General features: G+C 37.4%; 1 protein-coding gene across 2 annotated transcripts in view; it reads left to right on the top strand.

Annotated features, from left to right (window-relative positions):
• The window catches only part of wt1b (WT1 transcription factor b), a 38,025-nt gene extending 23,207 nt beyond the window's left edge, over window positions 1-14,818 (top strand). Inside the window, exons 6-9 of one of the 2 annotated variants that reach the window (XM_028793875.2) lie at window positions 227-377; window positions 7,142-7,231; window positions 9,318-9,401; window positions 13,732-14,818. In XM_028793875.2, coding sequence (XP_028649708.1) covers window positions 227-377; window positions 7,142-7,231; window positions 9,318-9,401; window positions 13,732-13,853 — 447 coding nt within the window. In that variant the 3' untranslated portion in view covers window positions 13,854-14,818. Of the gene's footprint in view, window positions 1-226; window positions 378-7,141; window positions 7,232-9,317; window positions 9,411-13,731 lie in introns of both variants that reach the window. The other variant, XM_028793874.2, reaches the window with a different exon arrangement.
• The last annotated feature ends 9,177 nt before the right edge of the window (window positions 14,819-23,995 follow it).

Genomic DNA, 23,995 nt, shown 5'->3' with positions numbered 1-23,995 from the left:
CCAACAATGAGAAAACTGCATGTAATGTTAATTTGTTTTTAAAGCATGACAAAGTCTTACTTTGAAAAGTTCCTAAAGTGTTTAAAATCCATCAGTCCTTCGAGCTTGTGTGATCCTTATAAACATATACAGTCATTACAGAGTGAACATGTAAATTCTTTCTAGTTAATATATCATAATTGATTATGTTAGGTGCTGTAAGCTTCCTTATCCAATTTTTTAACAGGATGTTCGGAGAGTGCCAGGGGTAACTCCCACTATTATGAGGTCATCTGCAGAAACCAATGAAAAGCGACCATTCATGTGTGCATATCCTGGATGTAATAAGAGATATTTCAAACTGTCTCATTTACAGATGCACAGCAGGAAACATACAGGTACGTGTTTCTACCTTACTCTGCTTCAAATAGCATCTACCGTTACCATATTATCTCTACAGTGTACTGTAGATGGTGCCTAGGGGTGGAAATTACTAGGCCTAATTGACATTCTGGACTGACATGGCTTTCTTGTTAGTACCTAGATGAGCACCAATAAATTTGTTTATGAAGGTAGTAAGATTCTGCTACTTAGAGATAGATAGATAGATAGATAGATAGATAGATAGATAGATAGATAGATAGATAGATAGATAGATAGATAGATAGATAGATAGATAGATAGATAGATAGATAGATAGATAGATCATGTTTGGTGAGAAGATCTGTCATGATATATTTACATACTGTACTTTCCTGAACAATATTCTAAGGCTTTAGAAAAAGACCAGATGAAAGGCTAGTACCTGAGATGGACTGGCATTCTGTTTAGGATGGGTTCGTAAATTGTACTTTATGCTGCTAGAATAGGCTCTGACTCCACATTACCTTAAAATTGGGTACAGAAAATGTTGAAATGAAAGACAACCTATCAAGGAAATTACTTCAGCTACCTACTTTTTAAAGGCAGCTGATTTAACTTTATCATTTTTTGCAAGTACTGTACTATAATCTTCATTTTATTGTCTTCCAAAAGTTGTCTTATTCTTTTATACCCTAATATCACATTGTGTTTAGATAAACTTTATTACTCCCAAGGGGAAATTCAGATGCGTACAGCAGCAGAAACATAAAAAACAGGGATAGAGTCTCACAGGACAAATAATACAGCCAATCAATCAATGAATCGATCGATAAATAAATGTATATTGTGCAGATATTTTAAAATGAACTTAATGAGTATATTGGGAGGAAGCATCGAATTGCCTGATAGCAGTGAGCAGAAAAGACCCCCAGAGGTGCTTCTTAGCACTATGGTGGAATGAGCCTGTGGCTAGAAGTGCTCCAAGAGAGCACCCCCTGGAGCGGATGGAGGTTATTTTTCATGATGGCATCCAATTTTGCTTCCATCCTCTTTGCCACATCAGTTTCCAGTGTGTCCAGGGTTTGACTTGTGATGGAGCAGGCTTTTCTGATAATGTAATTTAAGGCTGGTCTAGTTCCTTTTCTGATGTCATCTACAGCTTAGAAGGGCATTGGTCACAAACAGATTTAACTGTGGTTATCTTTCTCATTTTGTGTATTAACTTGTGTGTTCTGTGTTGGTTTATGTGATTTTACACATATTATTGTGCCACATCTTGAATTCTCATTTTTTTCCTATTTCATTTTACTGTTAGCTGATTTTAGCCTGCCTGGGCTACAGTATGGTTGTTTCACAATACCATTCCAACTTTGGTTGTAAATTGCCTATATTTTTACTAAAATATTAACCTAGGCTGGTGTTTCATTTCACACCCTGCTTTACAGAAGCAGGCACTTGCTGGAATACCTATTGCACAGGTTCTAAAACTTAACGAAAGCTGGACGAATGTATTGCGCCCAGTATGCACTTTATAAATAAACAGCTGTCAGAGTGAAAGATAGCTGCTGTGGTATTCTCTTCACCACAATGTATTTCTTGTATTACCATTAACTGAAGTTTGACAGATTGTTAATGTCAATGTCATATTTAAAACTATTAAATATTTAAGCTGAAATATTTTAATATTCAAACTAACATAGTACATACTTAGTTTACACAATAAATGTAGTCTGAATTGTACTTCTATATAGACAGTTATGCAGGGTGGCTCTGTAGGTCACATGATCTCCTCCTCATGACTTTATGTTTCTTTTTGCTGTAGTTGACTCATGTCACTTGATGGGTTGACTCCCACCTAGATTGACCCTCTTCCAACCTTAGCAGGCAATTTCACACTACATGGATTTTAAGCCCAGGTTGGAAGAAGATGAATTACAATCCTGTCTACAGTGCTAAGAGTAAAATCTTCTTATGTGTCTTTTTCCACATTTTCTCTCATTTGATCCATTTCTTTTGTGTTTGGCAGAGATTAGCTCAGTCTGCATAAAGTGTATGAATCCAGAAAGGGAGTTGTAGCAATAAGTTCAGCTCCTAGTGGGAGCAATTCCTTATTAGTGAAGTGCTTAGTTGTTATGTCCAGCCTTATGACATATTGCTTTAAAGTACCCTTAGTGTGAGCGAAAGTAAACTAATAGGTGTGTTAGTACTTAACAGATAATAAAGGCAAAGGTGAGAGAAGATCATTTGCAGTAGATAGTAAAGACAAAGGTGAGAGAAACCATTTGGCCCATGTAAATTCACTTAGTTATACTCTGTTCTCATTTGACCTGATTAGATAGATTTATAGCACTGTAGAAAAAAGAAACACAAAAAATTAATACATTCGCATGCTTTCTGACAGGATAAAACGAAGTGAGCCCAAGTTTACAGGACGTTCTTTCTTGTATCTGACATAAACCACAAATTCACAGTCATTAATCCTAATTAGGCTTGACCTATAATAATCAATAGTGAGATATTGTTCATCTGTCTCCTAAAAGATACGTTCATTCTTTATCATGTGTTAAAATAATTGTTTGAAGGAGTTCTGTCTTAAATAGCCAACACCCTTGTTCAGTTTCAGACAAATTAGTGTTGTTTCTAGAGTAGCCCAGTGTGAGCATGCATATAACTGTGTTTGTGAGCCACTTGAGTTATACTGATACCAAATTCAGGTTCCTAGTGTGCTGACCAGAAGCATTTTGAACAGGTCCAAAATTAATTTTAGCTCATAATGTATTGTACAAGACTCACAGAAGTAATTTAAAGTGAAGGAGTGAGGGCTGCATTGTAAAAAGATTCAAGAGACATTCCCTGATGATACTGGGTGGTACAAATACCAGTTGATGCCAATTGAGTTTGACCTGTCAATAAGAAAGAGAAGGAGACCACAGATGTTTCAGTAAAGGTCCAGGCACAGAGGGGAGACCAACAGTATAAACAGTATGACCATATTTCCCTTTTAAAGTATGCAATTGAAATGATTTCAGAAAAAATAGCCAACAGGACCACTGGGACTGTTGCAGAAAGGAAATCTAATCAGGTGTCCCTTTAGGTAAAGGGCTGCCCCCAACTCTGGAAAGGGGTTTAAAGCCACCTCTTGTCAGAGAGGTTATTGAGACTAGACTTGGGTGGAGAGTTAAGGCAAAATCTTACGAGCAACAAGAAGACACCAAGATCACATGAGGGAGAGAGATGAAAGGTGAAATGTGGGAGTGGATTGTGGAAGGCAAGAGTGCCAACACGACTCCAGAGGTAGAAGGGTTCAAACCTCTCTAGGGAGTCCAGAAGGAATTATTTTCTTGTTTTACTTAAGGATTTTGTACTTTACTACATTATTTTTTTCTTTTCTATTTTTAATCTAAACTAACCCTCTAATGCGTGTGGCTCGTTTGCCTTTATTGCGGTGTTGGAAAAATTCCCCAGACAGTGTCCATTGCCTCATTATTTTTGTTGGAAAACTACACGCACACACACGCACACACAAGACATAATACAAAAAGGATGGTCAAAAAATGTCAATGTTATCTCTAACAAGCCCTATGTAGTAACCCTTCACCCCAGCTCTGGAGCAGTGCTGTTAATTTGGTCAACTCTTCCTGATAATTTAAACCATTCAGATTAGCAATTAGACATGTTGCTGTTTTAAAAAATAATTTAAAAAGAAATAAGTAACTTTAAACTGTTTACCAATTTCACTGAGGATAACGTTCCAATAAAGTAAATCAAAGGAATGAGTTTGTTGTATATCTAAGTCCATTTTCTGAAAGAAGTCTTTCTGGCTATAAATGTAAATATACATACGTTCAAGTAGCCCAGTCATATCCACTGTCCCTATCCTAGAAGCACTAGGCATAGGACAGGAAGCATCCCTTGACAGGGCAGTAAATCATCATGGGATATGCATACTCAAACTAGGCCACTTTACAACTGGCATTTAACATAATGTGAACAGTTTCGAGGTGTGATAGGAAACTCAGAATACCATCAGGGAAACCCACTTAGATAAGCCAAATCCACATTGCCTGGGCCAAGATTCATCCTCAGTATTCTGGAGCTGTCAGGCAGCAATGCTAACAGCTACATCATCGTGTTGCTTACGGAAGTATATAGCTCATGATATATATCAGCCTTTCTGCTGCAAAGCAAAGAAACACTCATTAAGGGCAGCTGTAAATAAATTACTTGCCTAAACCTCCAATGATTTCTAAGTATTTATACATTCCACTGGTTGTATGAAATTTAAATGCTTAGTTTCAGATCAGCATATATATCCCAATATTGCGTGTAAAATAACTTACTGTAAGTACAAATAATAACACAGCAGGAATCTATTTCAGTTTTCAAACATTTAACCCAAAAGCTCATTTGATAGTTATAAAGTTTCCCCTTAAATGTTATTACATCACATCCAGCATTAACCAGAGAGTCAGTATTTTCTAAAAGTAAAACAAATTCATTTGAAAAACCTCATAATTTTTATTTTAGAAGTTGCAGTACAAAACACAGTTTACATTTAAGCAAGTGTTTGCTTAGTGAATTACGAATATTTCCTGGAAGGTTGCAGTATGGTGTTTGTGGTACATTATTTATGTTTCCTGTCATGATTAATTCACCACAACCAAACTATAGGCCCAGAAAACCCCACCCAGCAGATCCGCAAACCTGCCTGTGACCCACTGGTGGGTGGGGAGTTGGCTTATTAGAAGCAATGCTTCAATGTATTCCACAGACCAGTAAATTCTATGAGACATTCCAGATGCCGAAGTAACGGGAATCTTTGCTGTTCTCTAATTCCTACAAGATGAAATCATCATTTTTGAAGATGCTGACATGCCAGCCAAACAACGGAGAGAAATTTAAATAATACAGCAAAATTGCGAATTCCTTCTTCTTTTCTGAGAAAGTGGAAAAATAAAATGATGAACTTGAACAACAGATTATAAAAGTGATAAATTTCAGACAAATTGGCTATTTTTAACAGAATTGCTATGGTTAAACGGAATGTATTATTTTTGTGAAATTGCTGATATAGAACTTTTGCTTTGTCTCAATTGAACGTAAACAAAAATACATTTCCTTGCAACAGAAAAATGAAAAAAATATTCTCTGGGAAAGAAAACTGTGCCCATGTACAACCTTTTCCTCTCCCTTCACTCCAGGTTTCTGATTTGAGATCATCGTATAGTCATTGTTATTTATTTATCCTAAATATGTGTGATCTGCTGCAATAGACACACCAGGCTATGATGGTTTACACTTAATCGTACTATACGTAGGCCAGTTCCATTTGTTACTGACAAACTCCCCCTTCAGTTATTCCACTTCTGCTCCTGGGGGAGTTCTCACATTCAGAATTTAATTGACCATCCTTTATAGCACTGGAGAAATTCAGTGAACTACATAAAATCAATTATGGAAAATGGATTTGGAAATGATGTATGAAAGCAAGGTTCAGTTAGCTGTTTGACTTGTTTCCTTTGAGAAATTGAATAATAAAGTGACACACACACCTTGGTTTGCAGTGCACTTCCAAAATAATTAAGTCTTAAATCATTAATTATATAACATGAATAAAATATATATAAATGCACAAAAAAATCACTCTGTATTCAGGATCTGTTGCATTAAGTATATGTATGTGATTGAATTAATTGATTAATTGACCTTTAAATAAATTTGTATTTATATTATCAGGGTTTGAAGGGGTTAAAAATGAATAAATAATGAATAGATAAAATAAAATAATAATTGTCAGGTTTGCATGCTTTTATAGTACTATCAGAGATCTACCACTGAAGCACCCTAAGCTTAAAGGTATTTTAAAAATGACTTCTACAGAAATCTGAGCATTTTTATATGAATTATGTTTCCTACATTTGGGTTAAATAACCTTACTGTAACAATTCTGATTTAGCTAAAAATTCTTTTCTAATCTAACTACTTTAAAGCTACTCACTTTTTTGTAACATTCTTGCAACCACAAGATTATTTAATATGATACACAGTTAATGGACTCTTAAAAATGACCTTTTTTAATTGAGCTATTTGAAATATTATATTGAAAGGGAAGAGTAAAGAACAACTTTTAGAAATTTAACAATATCGGGAGTCATGAAATGTTAATAAGACAAGGATCGACACAATCAGACTAATATTGTGTTTTAGGTATAAAGCAAAGTTCAGACTTGAAATCAACCAAAGGTCAAAACCTGAAATGTTTTAAACTAATTACTTTTCTTTAGAAGGCACATACATTTCTTTTTTTTGATGTAAGGTTTGAGAAATATTTAAGGTTTCAATAATTACATCACAGAGAGCTATGACATTACAAACGTCAAAAGATTAGAATATATGCAAGTATTGAAATAGATTTAGTTTGAAAGAAAAAGGTTACTAAAATCAAACAAAATTAGCCCTAAACATTAGCAAAGCTGTCTACTTAGTTTTCTTTCAGTTTTTCACAGATCATTTTTATAGTGAAACTGTATTGTTTCTGTGCCTCAGGGCTATGGGATTGAATCATTAGTGAATGACATTTTCTTTTAGGATGTCTACAACTATCCAAAAATTTCTTGTCTGTCACCAATGAGTCAAACAGGGACATGAAGCTTTACATGATATACTATGTATATATATATATATATAAAAATTACCACAATAAACTTTCCATCAATTTCATTAGTTTAAAAGTCATGGAGAGTTGCTACAGAAATATTGCTTCTTAAATTAACTTATTTATCTCCTTCTATTTATGTAGGTGAAAAACCATATCTGTGTGACTTTAAAGACTGTGGTAGAAGATTTTCACGATCTGACCAGCTCAAAAGACACCAGCGGAGACACACAGGTAATTAGATTTAGAAGAGAAAACAAAGGCACAGAGTTAGAAGTTCCAGTAATGCTGTATGTTGTGTACCTTTTAGATACTTCACCAGAACATTTACTATTTTTTATCTACCTAATGCTAGAAAACTGTGGCAACTATGGTAGCTGTTATTTATTTACTCTATCAAATTTAAATTTTACCCTGTTTAGATTATTCAGCCAAAATTATGTGTTTCCTCTTTTCGGTATTTTATTTGATTTGAATTGGCTTGGTTAACTCCATGTATAGTTAGGTCCATAAATATTTGGACAGAGACAACTTTTTTCTAATTTTGTTTCTGTACATTACCACAATGAATTTTAAATGAAACAACTCAGATGCAGTTGAAGTGCAGACTTTCAGCTTTAATTCAGTGGGGTGAACAAAACGATTGCATAAAAATATGAGGCAACTAAAGCATTTTTTAACACAATCCCTTCATTTCAGGGGCTCAAAAGTATTTGGACAAATTAAATAACTGGAAATAAGATGTTCATTTCTAATACTTGGTTGAAAACCCTTTGCTGGCAATGACAGCCTGAAGTCTTGAACTCATGGACATCACCAGATGCTGGGTTTCCTCCTTTTTAATGCTCTGCCAGGCCTTTACTGCAGCGGCTTTCAGATGCTGTTTGTTTGTGGGCCTTTCTGTCTGAAGTTTAGTCTTCAAGTGAAATGCATGCTCAATTGGGTTAAGATCAGGTGACTGACTTGGCCAATCAAGAATTTTCCACTTCTTTGCTTTAATAAACTACTGGGTTGCTTTGGCTGTATGTTTTGGGTCATTGTCCGTCTGTATCATGAAACGCCGCCCAATCAATTTGACTGCATTTAGCTGGATTTGAGCAGAGAGTATGTCTCTGAACACCTCAGAATTCATTCGGCTGCTTCTGTCCTGTGTCACATCATCAATAAACACTAGTGTCCCAGTGCCACTGGCAGCCACGCACGCCCAAGCCATCACACTGCCTCCACCATGTTTTACAGATGATGTGGTATGTTTTGGATAATGAGCTGTTCCACGCCTTCTCCATACTTTTTTCTTGCCATCATTCTGGTAGAGGTTGATCTTGGTTTCATCTGTCCAAAGAATGTTTTTCCAGAACTGTGCTGGCTTTTTTAGATGTTCTTTAGCAAAGTCCAATCTAGCCTTTCTATTCTTGAGGCTTATGAGTGGCTTGCACCTTGCAGTGCACCCTCTGTATTTACTTTCATGCAGTGTTCTCTTTATGGTAGACTTGGATATCGATACGCCTACCCCATGGAGAGTGTTGTTCACTTGGTTGGCTGTTGTGAAGGGGTTTCTCTTCACCATGGAAATGATTCTGCGATCATCCACCACTGTTGTTTTCCGTGGACGTCCAGGTCTTTTTGCGTTGCTGAGTTCACCAGTGCTTGCTTTCTTTCTCAGGATGTACCAAACTGTAGATTCTGCCACTTGTAATATTGTAGCAATTTCTCGGATGAGTTTTTTCTGTTTTCGCTGCTTAAGGATGGCTTCTTTCACCTGCATGGAGAGCTCCTTTGACCGCATGTTGTCTGTTCACAGCAAAATCTTCCACATGTAAGCACCACACCTCAAATCAACTCCAGGCCTTTTATCTGCTTAATTGATAATGACATAACGACGGACTTGCCCACACCTGACCATGAAATAGCCTTTGAGTCAATTGTCCAATTACTTTTGAGCCCCTGAAATGAAGGGATTGTGTTAAAGAAATGCTTTAGTTGCCTCACATTTTTATGCAATCGTTTTGTTCACCCCACTGAATTAAAGCTGAAAGTCTGCACTTCAACTGCATTGGAGTTGTTTCATTTAAAATTCATTGTGGTAATGTACAGAACCAAAATTAGAAAAAAGTTGTCTCTGTCCAAATATTTATGGACCTAACTGTATATGTTTCAAAAATGCCACAGTGAGTTCTAAAAATGTCATACCCAATCTAGGCCAATGCCTTTGTAAATGAACATTCTAGAGCTTTTTCATGTACAGTTTTTCGGATCTTCAATTTTAAACATGCTTTCCTGCAATCGCCTATGTCTGTCATCCTTTTTTGTTTTGGTATAGGAGTAAAACCATTCCAGTGTAAAACCTGTCAGCGAAAATTCTCTCGATCTGACCATCTTAAGACTCACACCAGGACTCATACAGGTAAAACAAGTGCGTAAACATTTTTTTCACATTTTTTCTTTGTAAAAAATGTTGTCTGTTTTACACTATTTAAAGGCAGTTGTTTCATACTGTTCCATACTTTGACCTGAAAAGAACCTGGCAGTTTTTCTTCTTTCATGGTATATAAAAAAATCAAAATTTCATTCATAGTTTACAAGTAAGAATGCAAAACACAAAGGTAAATATATGAATGCAGGAAAGGGAATAAGACTCTCCTCATACTTCAAAGTGTCCACATTTTGCTTCACCACATGCCATACAGCACAATTTCTTCTTTGTCTTTCAGCTGCTCCCATTAGGGGTCACCACAGCAGATCATCTGTTTCCATATTTTTCTGTCCTCTGCATCTTGCTCTGTTACACCCATCACCTGCATGTCCTCTCTCACCACATCCATAAACCTCCTCTTAGGCCTTCCTCTTTTCCCCATTTCTGGCAGCTGCACCCCAAGCATCCTTCTCCCAATATACCCAGCATCTCTCCTCTGTACATGTCCAAACCAATGCAATCTTGCCTCTCTGGATTTATCTCCAAACCATCCAACCTGAGTTGACCCTCTAATGTACTCATTTCTGATCCTGTCCCAACTTGTCACACCCAATGCAATATTAACATCTTTAACTCTGCCACCTCCAGCTCTGTTTCCTGCTTTTTGGTAAGTGCTACCATCTCCAACCCATATAACATAGCTGGTCTCACTACCGTCCTATAAACCCTCCCTTTCACTCTTGCCAGTACTAATCAGTCACAAATCACTCCTGACTCTCTTCTCCGCCCACTCCATCCTGCCTGCACTCAATTTTTACCTCTCTTCCATACTCCCTGTTGTCCTGTACTGATGATCCAAATTATATAAACGCATCCAACTTCACCAACTCTACTCCTTGCATCGTCACCATTCCTCTGACCTCCCTTTCATTCACAAACATGTATTCTGTCTTGTTCCTACTGATGTTCATTCCTCTCCTCTCTAGGGTATATCTCCACCTCTAGAGCATATCTCCACGGTCTCTTGAACCCACTCCCTATTCTCTTTACAGAGCACAATGTCCTAAGCAAACATCATAGACCATGGGGACTCCTGTCTAATCTCGTCTGTCAACCTGTCCATCACCGTTGTGAATAGGAAAGGGCTCAGAGCCAATCCCCGATGTAATCCGATCTCCACCTTAAATGCATCCGTCATTCCTACTGCAGACCTCACCACAGTCACACTTCCCTCGTACATATCCTGTACAACTCTTACATATTTCTCTGCCACTCCCGACTTCCTCATACAATACCACAACTCCTGTCTAGGCAACCTGTCATATGTTTTCTCCAAGTCCATAATGGCACATGCAACTCCTTCTGGCCTTCTCTATACTTCTCTATCAACAGCCTCAGAGCAAACATCACATCTAAAGTGCTCTTTCACAGCATTGAACCATACTGCTGCTCACTAATTGTCACCTCCTTTTTTAACCTAGGTTCCACTTCTCTTTCCCATAACTTCATGTTTTGGCTGATCAATTTTATCCCTCTGTAGTTACAACAACTCTGCACATTTCTTATTCTTAAAAATCTGTACCAGTACACTTCTCCACTCCTCAGTCATCCTCTCCCTTTTCAAGATTGAATTAAACAATCTTGTTAAAAAATCCACTGCCATGTCTCCTAAACACTTCCATACTTCCACAGGTATGTCATCTGGACCAACAGCCTTCCCATTCTTCATCCTCTTTGTAGCTGTCCTTACTTCCTCATTGCTGATCTGTTGCAGTTCCTGATTCAGTATCTCCACATCATCCAACCTTCTCTCTCTCTCTCTCTGTCATTCTTTTCATTCATCAGCCTCTCAAAGTACTCTTTCCATTTATTCAACACACTCTCCTCGCTTGTGAGTATGTTTCCATCGTTATCCTTTATCACCCTAACCTGCTGCTCATCTTTCCCAGCTCGGGCTCTCTGCCTATCCAATAGATATAGGTCTTTTTCTCCCTCTTTATTGTCCATCTTCTTATACAACCCATCTTACACCTTATCTTTAGCCTTTGCAACCTCCCTATTCAACTTAAGCCTTATCTCCTTGTATTCCTGTCTATGTTCTTCATCTCTCTGATTATCCCACTTCTTCTTTGTCAATGTCTTCCTCTGTATACTCTCCTGTACTTCCTCATTCTACCAGGTCTCCAACACATCCATTGAAATCCACTCCAATCACCACTCGCTCTCCCTTGGGTATACTCTCCACCACTTCATCCAGCTCACGACAGAAATCTTCTTTCTCATTCATTGAACACCCAACTTGCAGGGCTATGCACTAACAACATTCATCATCACATCTTCAGTTTCCAGTTTCATAACCATCACTCTGTCCGACACTCTTTTCACCTCCAAAACACCCTTGACATACTGTTACTTCAAGATAACCCCTACCCCATTTATCCTTCCATCCACACCATGGTAAAATAATTTGAACCTTCCTCTGATACACCTGGCATTATTTCCCTTCCATCTGGTCTCTTGCATGCACAATATATCAACCTTCCTTCCCTCCATAATATCAGCTAACTCTCTCCCTTTACCAGGCATACTGCCAACCTCACTTCTACCCTTCATCCTCTACCTCCCTCCCTCTTTCTTCTCCTTCAGCCAACAGTAGCCCATTTGGCTAATGGGTGGTGGCTGTTGTTAAACCGGGCCTTGACTGATCCAGTATGAAAATCTGTATGGTTGTCCGCATATAGATCTGGCAAAATTTTACACTGGATGCCCTTCCTGACATAACCCTCCCAATTTATCCAGGCTTGGGAACAGCATGAAGAAACACACTGGTTTGTGCATCATCCCCCATGGCCGGGTTACATGCCATAGAGCACATACTGTGTATTAAAAGAAATACCAAAGAATGGAACAGCAAATACAATTACCGGTATAATAAAAGAAAGTTCCTCTTAGCAATATAACATTTATGCAAGTCAAACTTTATTTACATTATTGATATTTGTACAAAAATGAATTAAATGTCTTATTAGATTTATTTGTTAAGATTCTTGTCTATCCCAGAACACAGGGCTGGTAAAATAGCACATCTTTATGTACAGAGTACTCTTAGCATATTAAATATTTATAATTTTTCATTTAATTTAAGTGAAATCATGATCAAATGCCCATTAATGTATGCCTAATTTAAAGAAGAATAGCCTGAAAACAGTATAAAAGTGCAAATATGCATGCTTGTATCCATAAATGCAAGCAGTTTACTTTAATAAAATACATGATGCCAATCAGGCTAGTCAGTGTAATGTGTGCCTTACTATATTACATTCCTGCTTCCACACTTTCAATTAGTTTTACTAGGGATTCAGTGTGGTGGTAGCCAAGTCGAATAGGTAGATATTACCTTTCTCTGCTGTTCATTAAATATTAGATGTTGCCTTAAACTCTTAAATAAAACTGGACAAAAATAAGGATATTCTTCCACCACTGAAAGTCAGTGTTATTATCAGTGTGTTCTTGTGGCTAATTTAGTTATTTGAAAGTAGGTTCATATTGTAGCCTATCATGTGATGGTTTCTTGAATACGATTAGCTGTATTGTAATGCAAATATAATGTGTTTTAGGATTGTATTAATTATGAATTTAGGCATACAAAGTAAAAATTGATGAAGTTTTGAAATGCCAAAATATTTCTGAAGCATGTTTTTATGTGAAGAGGCTTCCTGAGCCGCTGCTTTCATTTTCCAGAGTTGCTTATTTAAGACTATTTTAGTTAAAAATGTGTGTGTTTTGCATGTTGTGAGCATACAACTGGATGATTTGACATGTGGATTATGTGACATGAGTAACTTGAAATTTTTTTAATGGATGTGCTTTACATTGTTACTGTTGTCAAGTGTTGGTCACTACTGGGTACTGTTCTATCAGAAACTTTGTACTGTCCTTTCTTCACAAAAAAAATGAGATTAAAATATGTTTCATGGCCATCACTACAAATGGCATGGGGTAAATTTTCTATAAAAAAGTATAATTTTTGGTTGGAGTATTCTTTGAGTTGAAATACTGACCTCCCACTCCTGCTGGGATGGGCTTTGATTCCCTGGGTCCCTAAATAGATGGATGAATAATTTTTACATATTAAAAGTTTGAAAAAAGACACCTACAGTATGCTGAAATTGTGTGTTAACATATCAGTACTAAGTTTTTGCATTTCTAAATTGTATTAAACAAAAAAATCTAAGTATATATTTCCTTCTTCATTTCATACATACCAATAATAAAATAATGGCTGGTTTTGTAACATGTAGTATTTGTATTTACTCAACAGGTGAGAAGCCTTTCAGCTGTCGGTGGCCCAACTGTCAGAAGAAGTTTGCAAGATCAGATGAATTGGTACGACATCACAATATGCACCAGAGAAACATGACCAAACTTCAACTGTCCCTCTAAATGTCATGCAGGACTATTCCTTTGAACTGGACAAAATCATCTTCGGGGAAAACATTACTTAACAATGAGTACATATTGTTTTAAAAAGTATATAACACCACACACTTCCCAAAGAATTTCACAGGATGATAAAACAGGTGTTATTGATCATTTGCTTGTTTTCTTTATAAACTATCATAATGTTAAGCATGACTTTATAAAGTAAATTCATTCTGTCTTGTAAATGTTATTGTTAAATAAAAAATGTGATCTTTAAAAAATGTGATTTTTTTTTAATTCCAATTTATTTGTAAGAAATCGGTGGTGATGTTGATGAATGGAGTTTCTATTTATTTAAATATTCCTTTCATGAATTGGACACTGTAAAATATGATCCAGAATGTATATTGTAGAGTTTGCTGAGTATTTATCTTTCTCCACACAACTTTTGAAGGCAGAGCTTTTAAAACCTGGAAAAACCAGTGACAGCTGTGTCAAAATGTGTTAATAGCTTTGCAATACTAAAGCAAGTGTCATTTTCACCATTGTTTTATGTTTGATTGCCATTGTGAGTATCTGGAAATCGTTTTCTATGTATGACAATAACAGCCACACTGGCTATGTGGCTACTTTGTGGTTATTAACATTGGTAAAAAAAAAGTGCTGGTTCACGGTTTCCATTAATCATTTTTATTGTTAAAATAACTTAAATATTCAACTATAGTAATGAAGAATACTTTAATTCAGAACTCTAATGTTTTATTGTTTTTAGTTCCTTTTGATAATTGTTATTTACTGCTTTTGCTTGGGATTATTGTGTATATATCTGACGAAAAATATTGTTCTGTCTAAAAAATAGAGAACATAAATGAATAGATGTACGACCAGAGTTGTTTGCTGTTGTTGTTCTTCAAATATATGGATAACACTAAGAATGTAACTTGTACTTTTTTCACATCCCTCTGAATTAAAAATATTTAAAGAGATCCTCTGTCTTCAGCAGTACTTTTTTCCCAATTAATGAGTTGTGTGTCTCATTAAGTTTAAATTGTGTTTTATTGGAATTCTCTTGACCATGACTAAACATGTCCAGGTCTTGACCAAAGTTAATTAATTTGACTGGAGGCACCATCACAGTTTAGCCACTGAAAAGTTCATTGAGGTTGTGCTTTAAAATAGTACTGATTTATTAATTTCCCTGAAAACTGTACGGGTTAAAATTTGAAGATGACTACTAGCCATTAAAAAGGGAGAGATGCTTCATAAATAGTTAGTAAATTGAGCTGCATACCACAAAAAACAAGAAAGAGACATGGTAATCCTTTTTAACTTGGCAGGCAGATTATTAACTGTGCCTAACTCAGAATTTACTCAGACTCTTACTTGGAAACCTTTATTTTGTGCAATTTACTGGACTGCTTGTACTTCCATTTCATATGTTGTTGATACCTTTTTTTTCTCTCAACATATAATTTTTTGTGAACCAATGCAGATTAACTATGTACTTTCTATTATTTTTGATTAACCTTTCTTGAAACAAATGTAAATAAATAGCTGCCTAAGGAACCAAGTTGGCTTTTGGTTGTCTTGTTATTTACACTTCATTAGCAGTCTAAGAAAGAAAATTTCTGCAGTTGAAGCTGCTTAGGAGTACAAACAGTAAATAACCGCTGTAAATCTAAGTGAGCTTCACACCCTAGGTTTAAATAAACAACTTTTAACAAGCTCTCCTAACCTTGACAGGCTTTGATTTATTAGGCAATCTTGGCCATTATAGTTCCTTAATTCTCTACTGAAAAATTGCAGATAGTGTATTTGAAAACCATTGGTTTAGTAAATGAAAATGACTCCATCATTACAAGTTTATAAGGTCGTTATTATCATGTTTACATAGCACAGTGAAATTCAAAGTTGAATGTGATATTCAACATGAAACTCTTTGCAACCTTCTGGTGCCAGGATTAGTGAGAACAACAATGTTTCTTCACAACCTCTGCTTTCCAATCCTGAAAAATTTCAGAACATGTTAATCATAACCTAGCAATGTAATAAAAAGCAAACATATCTCAAACACTAAAAGATACCTTGCTATCTGCACCACTTGAAATTGTGCATTAAATAAAAAACCTTCTTAAAATCTTTTGCTTTTCTACCTTCTGATGATATGAACCGCAGTATATGGCCACTATATGGTTTATTTACACCTAACTATCACATGTATGAGCTTGCTGGACATCCCATTCCAAAACCATGCGCATGAATATGGAGTTGCCCCCCTCTTGTGGCAATAATTGCTTCTACTCTTCTGGGAAGGCTTTCCATAAGATTTTGGGGTGTATCTGTGGGAATTTGTGCCCATTTCAGCCAAAAGAGCATTTCTGAGATCAGATACTGATGTTGGACAAGATGACCAATGGGCCTTATTTATGAAACTACATAGATGCTAGCATTAAATTATGTACACGGCAAAAACACAAAACCAAAAAAAAAATCAGATTTATAAAACATGTTGTATACACATTTCTACGCATATTTACAACCACCTTGTAAAGATTTATACTTGAATGTGGAACATGCAAATCAACCTCATACATATGCAATCAGGATACTGCTGAAATTCATTGGCTGGTAAAACAGTCTTCTACCTAATGCACAGAGACACCATCATTATAGCGCATCTCCTCTGCCTTCTGGATGACAAGGAAAGGCGTGAGGAGTCAGCGTCTGAGCAGGTAGCAGATGGCACGTGTAATGACGTGATTACTGTTATAATGAATGGTACAGGCCAAATGAAAAACTGATGGTGCAACCAGCAACCTAATCAAGAAGCCAGAGACCTCGTATAACAGCATCACGTCCGCCAAAGCAACTTTGCTTCAAAATAAATGCATCACAGATGACTTATGTGTTAATGGAATGTCAGTACTCGTGGTTAACAAAAGCAGCATCATTCTCGCTAGGTGTCCTTATTGCAATACAAGTGAAGTAAAGTGCTACAATTAAGTTTGGAGAACCAGACACTGCTGCAAATTACCTTTTTCCATCCATCCATTTTCCAACCTGCTGAATCCAAACACAGGGTCACGGGGGTCTGCTGGAGCCAATCCCAGCCAACACAGGGCACAAGGCAGGAACCAATCCCAGGCAGGGTGCCAACCCACCGCAGAAATTACCTTTTTAGGTTGGCATAAACATGTTATGTTTTATGTTTGTCAATCCATGCCAAACGAAAACTGGACATAATGCCTTGCTGGTCAGTTAATGGCTTCCAGCCTGGCATGAAGGAGTGAAGCTTGGCTGAGATAGTCCTAATCTGTGAGTAAGTTCCTTGTGACAATAGGTTTCTAATATTAACTGACAAAAAGCAAATGTTCTGCAGTGCAAATACACAGCACTGGCCTTTTTAACAGGGAACAAAAATATAGTCTGTACATCATATTCATCACTTTTAAATATTAATATGTTTGCCACATCAATGAACATTATAATAAGGACTCAGTGATATGAATTATTAAACATGTAGTTTGTCATTTAGTTAGTTTGCCTCCATTTGACTACTTAATCACAGGTGTTACCATTTCCCAGCTTCTCCGAAATGCTGTGTACAGATGGGTCAGAGTTACCATAAATATGTGCACGTTCCCCTGTCAGGTTTTCTTTTATAAATCCTGATGTTTGTGTGGGCAGTTGCATAAGCACATTTCAAACCTCTTTTTGAATGTATGCAACCTTTATAAACAAGGCACTTGGCTTGTAGTTGGTGCTCCAATTCATTGCAAAGGTATTTAATAGGGTTGAGGTCAGAGTTCTGTGCAGGACAGTAGAGTTGCTCCATATATTTATGGACTTGTCTTTGTGCACAGGGGTACAGTCATGCTGGAACAGAAGAGGACCTTTCCCAAACTGTTTTCACAAAATTGGAAGTGCACAGTTGTCTGAAATTTCTTTACAGGCTAAAGCTTTAACTGTGCCCTTCATCAGAACAAGGGTCTAGCCCAAACCTTGAAAAACAGCCCCAGCCCATTATCTCTCCTGCACCAAATGTTATAGTAGATACGATGACATCCCGAAAATAACATTCTCCTGGCATCCACCCAACCTAGATTCATCTATCACATTGCCAGATAATGGAACGTGAGTCATTACTCCAGAGAACATGTTTCCACTGGTCCAGAAACCAATGGTGGCATGCTTTACATCACTCCAGCCAAAGTTTGACATTGTGCGTAGTGACTTTACACTTACGTGCAGCTGCTTGGTCAAGGAAAACCATTTAATGAAGCTCCAGACACATGGTTCCTGTGCTGATGTTGCTTCCAGAAATATTGTGAGTGATGCAGACATGCAGAGGACAGGTGATTTTAACACACTATGCACTTCAGCACTTGGTGGCCCCACTTTGTGAGATTACGTGACAACCATTTCATGGCTCAACTGTTGTAACTCCTTGATGCCTCAACTTCATAATAATAACACTTATAGTTGATCAGGGCTGATCTAGCAGAGCAGAAATTTCACATGCCACAAAGGCATGACAGTGCCACGTTTAAAGTCACTGAGCTCTTGTTTATGACCCATTCTACTGCTAGTGGAGAATATACAGCTGTGTTTTTGCTTTTATTGCATCTTTTAACAATGAAACACTTAAAATCAATAATTTGGAGGGGTGTGCACATATTTCTGGCATATAGTGTACATTTACGAGTGGTCATGTGTTGTCACCCCCAAAAAACGTGTCAGTTTTGTCCCCACCTCATCACTGACTGTGTGAACTTGAGCAAGTAACCTGACAGAATCCCAGACCAGCTGTGCTGCAGCTGATGGAGGCATCAGTGAACTCCACGCAGCATTTCTCCTCCCTAAGTTAAGCTGCACTTGCTAGACCAGCCATCCCCTAACCCCCACACACACACTGTATGAGGCACCATTTTGGAAAAAGAGCACATTTTCAGTGCAGCTATGTTGAAATTTTCCACAACTTGCTTTATTAACCAAGTGGTCTTGACTGCTTTGCTGACCCATTGCTCCTCTCACTGCCATGAGTCATCCACCCACAAAGAAGAGTCCATGTCAGTTCACTGGGATGTATGCATTAGGAGAACTGGGGCTTACTCATTAAAGAGACCACCCTACACACACCCCGTAATGCTATTGAAGTGCAGTACACGTTCTCTTGCTTAAGCTGAATTATTTTACAAGTACAGAATGGATACACCATTTCGATTAAAGTACTAAAGCTGTAAGATTTCTAAAGTTCTCTTATTTAAGATTTCTAAAGAAAGGACAGATTGCATAGTATATAGTTTTATTTAAAAATGTTGATTTTTGTTTAAAGTATGGAAAATGTCTTCCATTGGTCTGTTTTGAAACCATTTGGCGAAGTTAGGGTTTTCATGAAAGAGAAAAATTGTGGATCATGTAGAATGTTGTGTACTCTAAAAGTGTCTATTTGACAAGAGCCATAAACAAAAACATTTTGATTCAATATTTCAGAAAACCCTTGTCACAAGAATAGACAGAAGACATATAAAGGTTTGGGGCAGCCACCCGTATATTATGCCCTGGGTGCAAAATGGGTTTGTTTTAAGAGGAGTTGTGTTCAGGTTCAAGTCCAAAATAGAACTGATTTAAGGCTGTAAAGATGGCAGCTTTAAAGGCCGGGACAGGAAATGACGTCATTTGGACCAGAACTGGAAGTGATGTCGTCTGGACCGGAATTGACATCATAGCGTGCGTCAGAACTGGAAGTGGCGCCATTGGGACTGGAGGTGACATCATCACTGGCACCGGAAACGGAAGTGATGTTATCGTTGGCGCCAAAACTATGTGGGATTCCCCGTGGGTGGTCTGCAGAGGATTGAGAGAGAAAATCAGTGCACCTCGCCATCCCCTGGTCCGGTGTGGAACTACCATTATTTAGGTCCTTTAGCTGCCACCCAATCGCACGTGTGTGACACCCTATACTGGTTTGAGTGTGAAAGGAGAGGTTAAACTTTAAAGATACTGGAAAACCCTCTTGGCTTATGAAGACAGGTTGGATAAAGGCTAAGGCCCTCTCTGGTATCCTAGGGTGGCTACCACAAAGGAAAATGAAAAAGGGATTAAGTACAGGTACTTGATTGATTGATTGTGGCTTGTCCTCTTGAGCCTTAGAAGTAGTGATCCGATTTAAGGTAACTACTTTATTTAGCCCATTAGTTTGGTCAATACAGCCTCTCACTACTAGGACCTGAGTTACAATCTCAGTTTGCATACTCACTGTGTAGTGTGTGCATTTTCTCCATTGTGTTTAAGTTTGGTTTTCTGTGGATTGATTTATTAGCTGCTGTAAACTAGCTCTTTATATATGTGGGCTCAGACAATGGATTGATTGCTGAGTAATTCATATTCATTTAGCTCCATGGTACAAATGAATTAATGTGGTTGCTTAAATGAATCTCACATAATTATCAACATGACAAAGAAGTACAGAAAAGGAGAAAGGATAATCATGTTCCTATGCATAGTACCTTACAATTACTCACACTAAATGTCATCTGCCACAAATCTCATGTGCAATACATGCCTATGCTCATCCAAACATTGCCATCTCAGAATCTCCAATTAACTCAGCATATACAGTATGTCTTTGGGATATGGGAGGAAATCCAGCAGACACAGAGAGAATATACAACATCAGCCCAGACAGTAATCAGGCTGGGATTTGGAACGAGGACTCTGAAGTTGTGAGGCTGCAATCCTAACTACTGAGGCCCCCCAAAAAAGGAAATTTAATATTCATTAAATCATTTTCTACTGGCCATCTTTGTGCTTTCACTACTTTATATTGGAGCAGCGGCCACACATTGATTCAGTGTTGGTGCTCTGCTGTACTTAGATCCTTGTTCATGTCTCAGCTGGGGAGCCTGCCAGTGTTGTTGTGCATTTGCTGTAGGCAGTTTAGTTTCCTCCCAACGTCCAAAGGCATGTTGATTGGCAGAGTATACATGAATGACCCACTGATGGATTGACATTACAGCCTTGCAACCAACACTGCCAGGATATGCTCCCTATGTGACCTTGACCAGAAAAAAGTGGGCTTAAAACGAATGAATGAATAAATACCTCTGTCTAATTGATTTACACAATTGCCATGTATCACCAAGTCTAAGGCTGCCAAGAAACTATTTATATAAGCACAATAATAATTCAGGATCCAGCAAGCCGCACAAGTTCATTATGACAATGCACCATGGCACTCAAACAGAAGGCAAGTTTTCTCTGGCTACCACTGTATGAATTTTAGAACTGATAAAGTTCTCGAGTAGTTGGGCCATCTGCATTATTTCAGATTATTTTGCTTTTAGCTAAGACATTCATCAAAGTCAGAAGAAAACAAGTTTCTTTTAACAGAGTAATGTACTGTAAAGGTGACAGCAACACACACAGGGAGCTTTATCTATATGTGAGAACTGATATGAAAATCTGTAGTTTATATAAAAGTACATACATACTCTATGTGTGGATATATACACTGACTATAAACAAATTCATCTACTTGAAGGTTTTTTTTATATATTTTTATTTTTTTTACATTATTCAACATTGAATCACAGTGGATTTAATTTGGCTTTTTTGACATTAATCAGCAGAAACGACTCTTTAATGTCAATGTGAAAACAGAACTCTGCAAAGTGTTCTAAATGAATTATAAAATTTAAACACACCTAATTGATTGCTTAACTATTCAATCCTTTAATATGACACCGTAAATTATCAGCAATGCAGCTAATAGATTTTACAAGTCACAGACTTAGTTCAATGGAGATACCTGTCTGGGGTTTCAGTGGATTGTCACATAAATGCACCCTATTTGGAAGGTCCAACTTGTGCTGAATGATTGATGGATGGAGCATTGGCAACGTCACTTCTGATTCCTGACCTCCTAAACCCTCCTCTTCCACTTTTCAGCTCTGAAAACTGGCTACACCGCCATCTTGGAATCAGTCCATAGGCAGCTCGTATGTGAAGAAGATGTCGCCACATTCATTGCATATTTTTTGCTTATTTTCAACTTCAGTTACACAGGCATCACCTTTGGGTTCCCCAATCGTTTATAATCTTTTGGTTCTAATCCTTTTTACAATAAATCAATCATTAAGAAATGAAAAGAGTATGACACAGCTGTAAATCTGCCTAGAGCAGGCCATCCACAAACCTGAGTGGTCGTGCAGGAAGATGACTAGTGAGGGAGATCAACACAAGACCTAAAAGAACTCTGAAGGAATAGCAAGCTACAATGAATGAGACAGGAGAGACAAATGGAAGACTCTGAAGTCAGCTAGAAGGAATATTGTATAGTTTGAGAGGAACACCGTAAAGCTTGGAGGTAGAAGAATCAGGTGGCAACAGGCCCTGGAAATTTGTGAAGTTGGAGGGTAAAATGAATGCAGCAAAATATGGGGAAACCCTGTGGGGAAAGCCTGATGCAGTCAATAAGTAACCTGTATCATGGAAGATGATTTGTTTTTCACCAAGACAACAGTCCCAAGCAGAAAGCCAAAGCTACACAGAAATGGCTTTGAACAAACAATGTTAATGTCCTGGAGTGGCTGAGTCAGAGTGCAGATCTCAGTCCAAATAAGAATTTGTGGTTATACTTGAAAATGGCTGCTCACTCATGATTCCCATGACACAACCAACAGAGTGCAAGCATTTTTTAAAAGAAAAATTAAGCAAATGCAGTGCTCAGATGTGCAAAGCTGATAGAGTCCTATGCATAGTGCTGTCATGGATGCCAAAGGTGCATCTACTAAATATTGACTTGAGCAGGTGAATTATTAATACCATCAATTATTTTGGGTTTTATTTTTATAATTAAAATTAATCTTTTTCAGTTAATTAATGCAAAAAAAAAGCCAAAATAAATCCAAAATTGAATGATAGCATAAAAATAAAATGGGAAAAAGTCCATGGAAGGTAAATCTCTTTATAGATAGTGTGTATATCTACACACAGAGTATGTATGTATGTACTTTTATATAAACTACAGATTTTCATATTAGTAAACTTATTTGTACAGAATATTCAACTGCACTTTATAGCAGTCACCTTATAGCCACTTTCAATTTATATATACAGTATATATATTGCCACACATGTGTACATGAGAGATGGTTTACAGGCTCAACTAATGTTATTTCTCAGGCAGACCAGGGGTTGGCACTATCATAATAATAATAATAATACTACATTTTATTTATATAGCACCTTTCCCATGCTCAAGGCACTTCAACAGACTTTAAGAAAGAACGGCAGGGTATACAGTATATAGCATTGTACAAACCAGATAAATAAATAAAGAAGATTAAGACAGTAAATTCAGAGAAAAAGCCTAACAGACAACATAATTGATGGTCTAGCACACACACATACAGGTTACATGAGCATCTTGACATACAGGTAAACTGAAAGAAGGGTAATAAAGTCAAGTCAAGTCATCTGATCCTTTCTCCTCTTGTCCCTCTGCAAACCTGCTTAAGGCCATGCCTCTCGGTGACATCACCACCAGTCTGCCCACTGATGACATCACTTCCGATACCCAGAATCCATCTGCCTGCCACGTCAGTTCCTGTTCCAGCCTCCCTGACTCCATCTCTTCCTCTAATCCACCATATTTATAGCCTAGACTCATCCTGTTGGTTAGTTCAGTTTTTAACCCTAACCCTAACCATATGTTTTCTTTATTTTTCTGATTTTCTGTATATGGGATGGCCATCCCCAAACCTTTTTCTCTCTGCTGCCTATTTTTTACTACCATATATATGTCCACACACACAATGTAAGAGCCATTTTCCTTGTTCTATAAGATTCATGAATGTTTATTAGATGACAATGCATAAACTATGGAAGGTTCCTATAACCCCCGTGAACAGAATCGTTTTGGTATGTTCTTGCCATTTCTAATAGCTTGGAGTAAACACTATTCTACAGTGAGTTAGTGTCAGCCTTGCCTTGTATAAGATGTAGAAGCATACGGTTTTTAACCGTGATTGCACGTCACCGTGCCTGTGCACTTGCCTATGTACCAACCGGCTTACGAGCCTTTAGAGTGCGTGAAGTAAATATGCACCTAACAGCACTTAATTTATGTGTTGTGCCGTACGTAAAGCGTACAAATTAAG

The sequence above is a fragment of the Erpetoichthys calabaricus genome, chromosome 2, assembly GCF_900747795.2.
Source record: "Erpetoichthys calabaricus chromosome 2, fErpCal1.3, whole genome shotgun sequence".
Lineage (NCBI taxonomy): Eukaryota > Metazoa > Chordata > Cladistia > Polypteriformes > Polypteridae > Erpetoichthys > Erpetoichthys calabaricus.
This window is presented reverse-complemented; position numbering and strand designations above follow the sequence as displayed.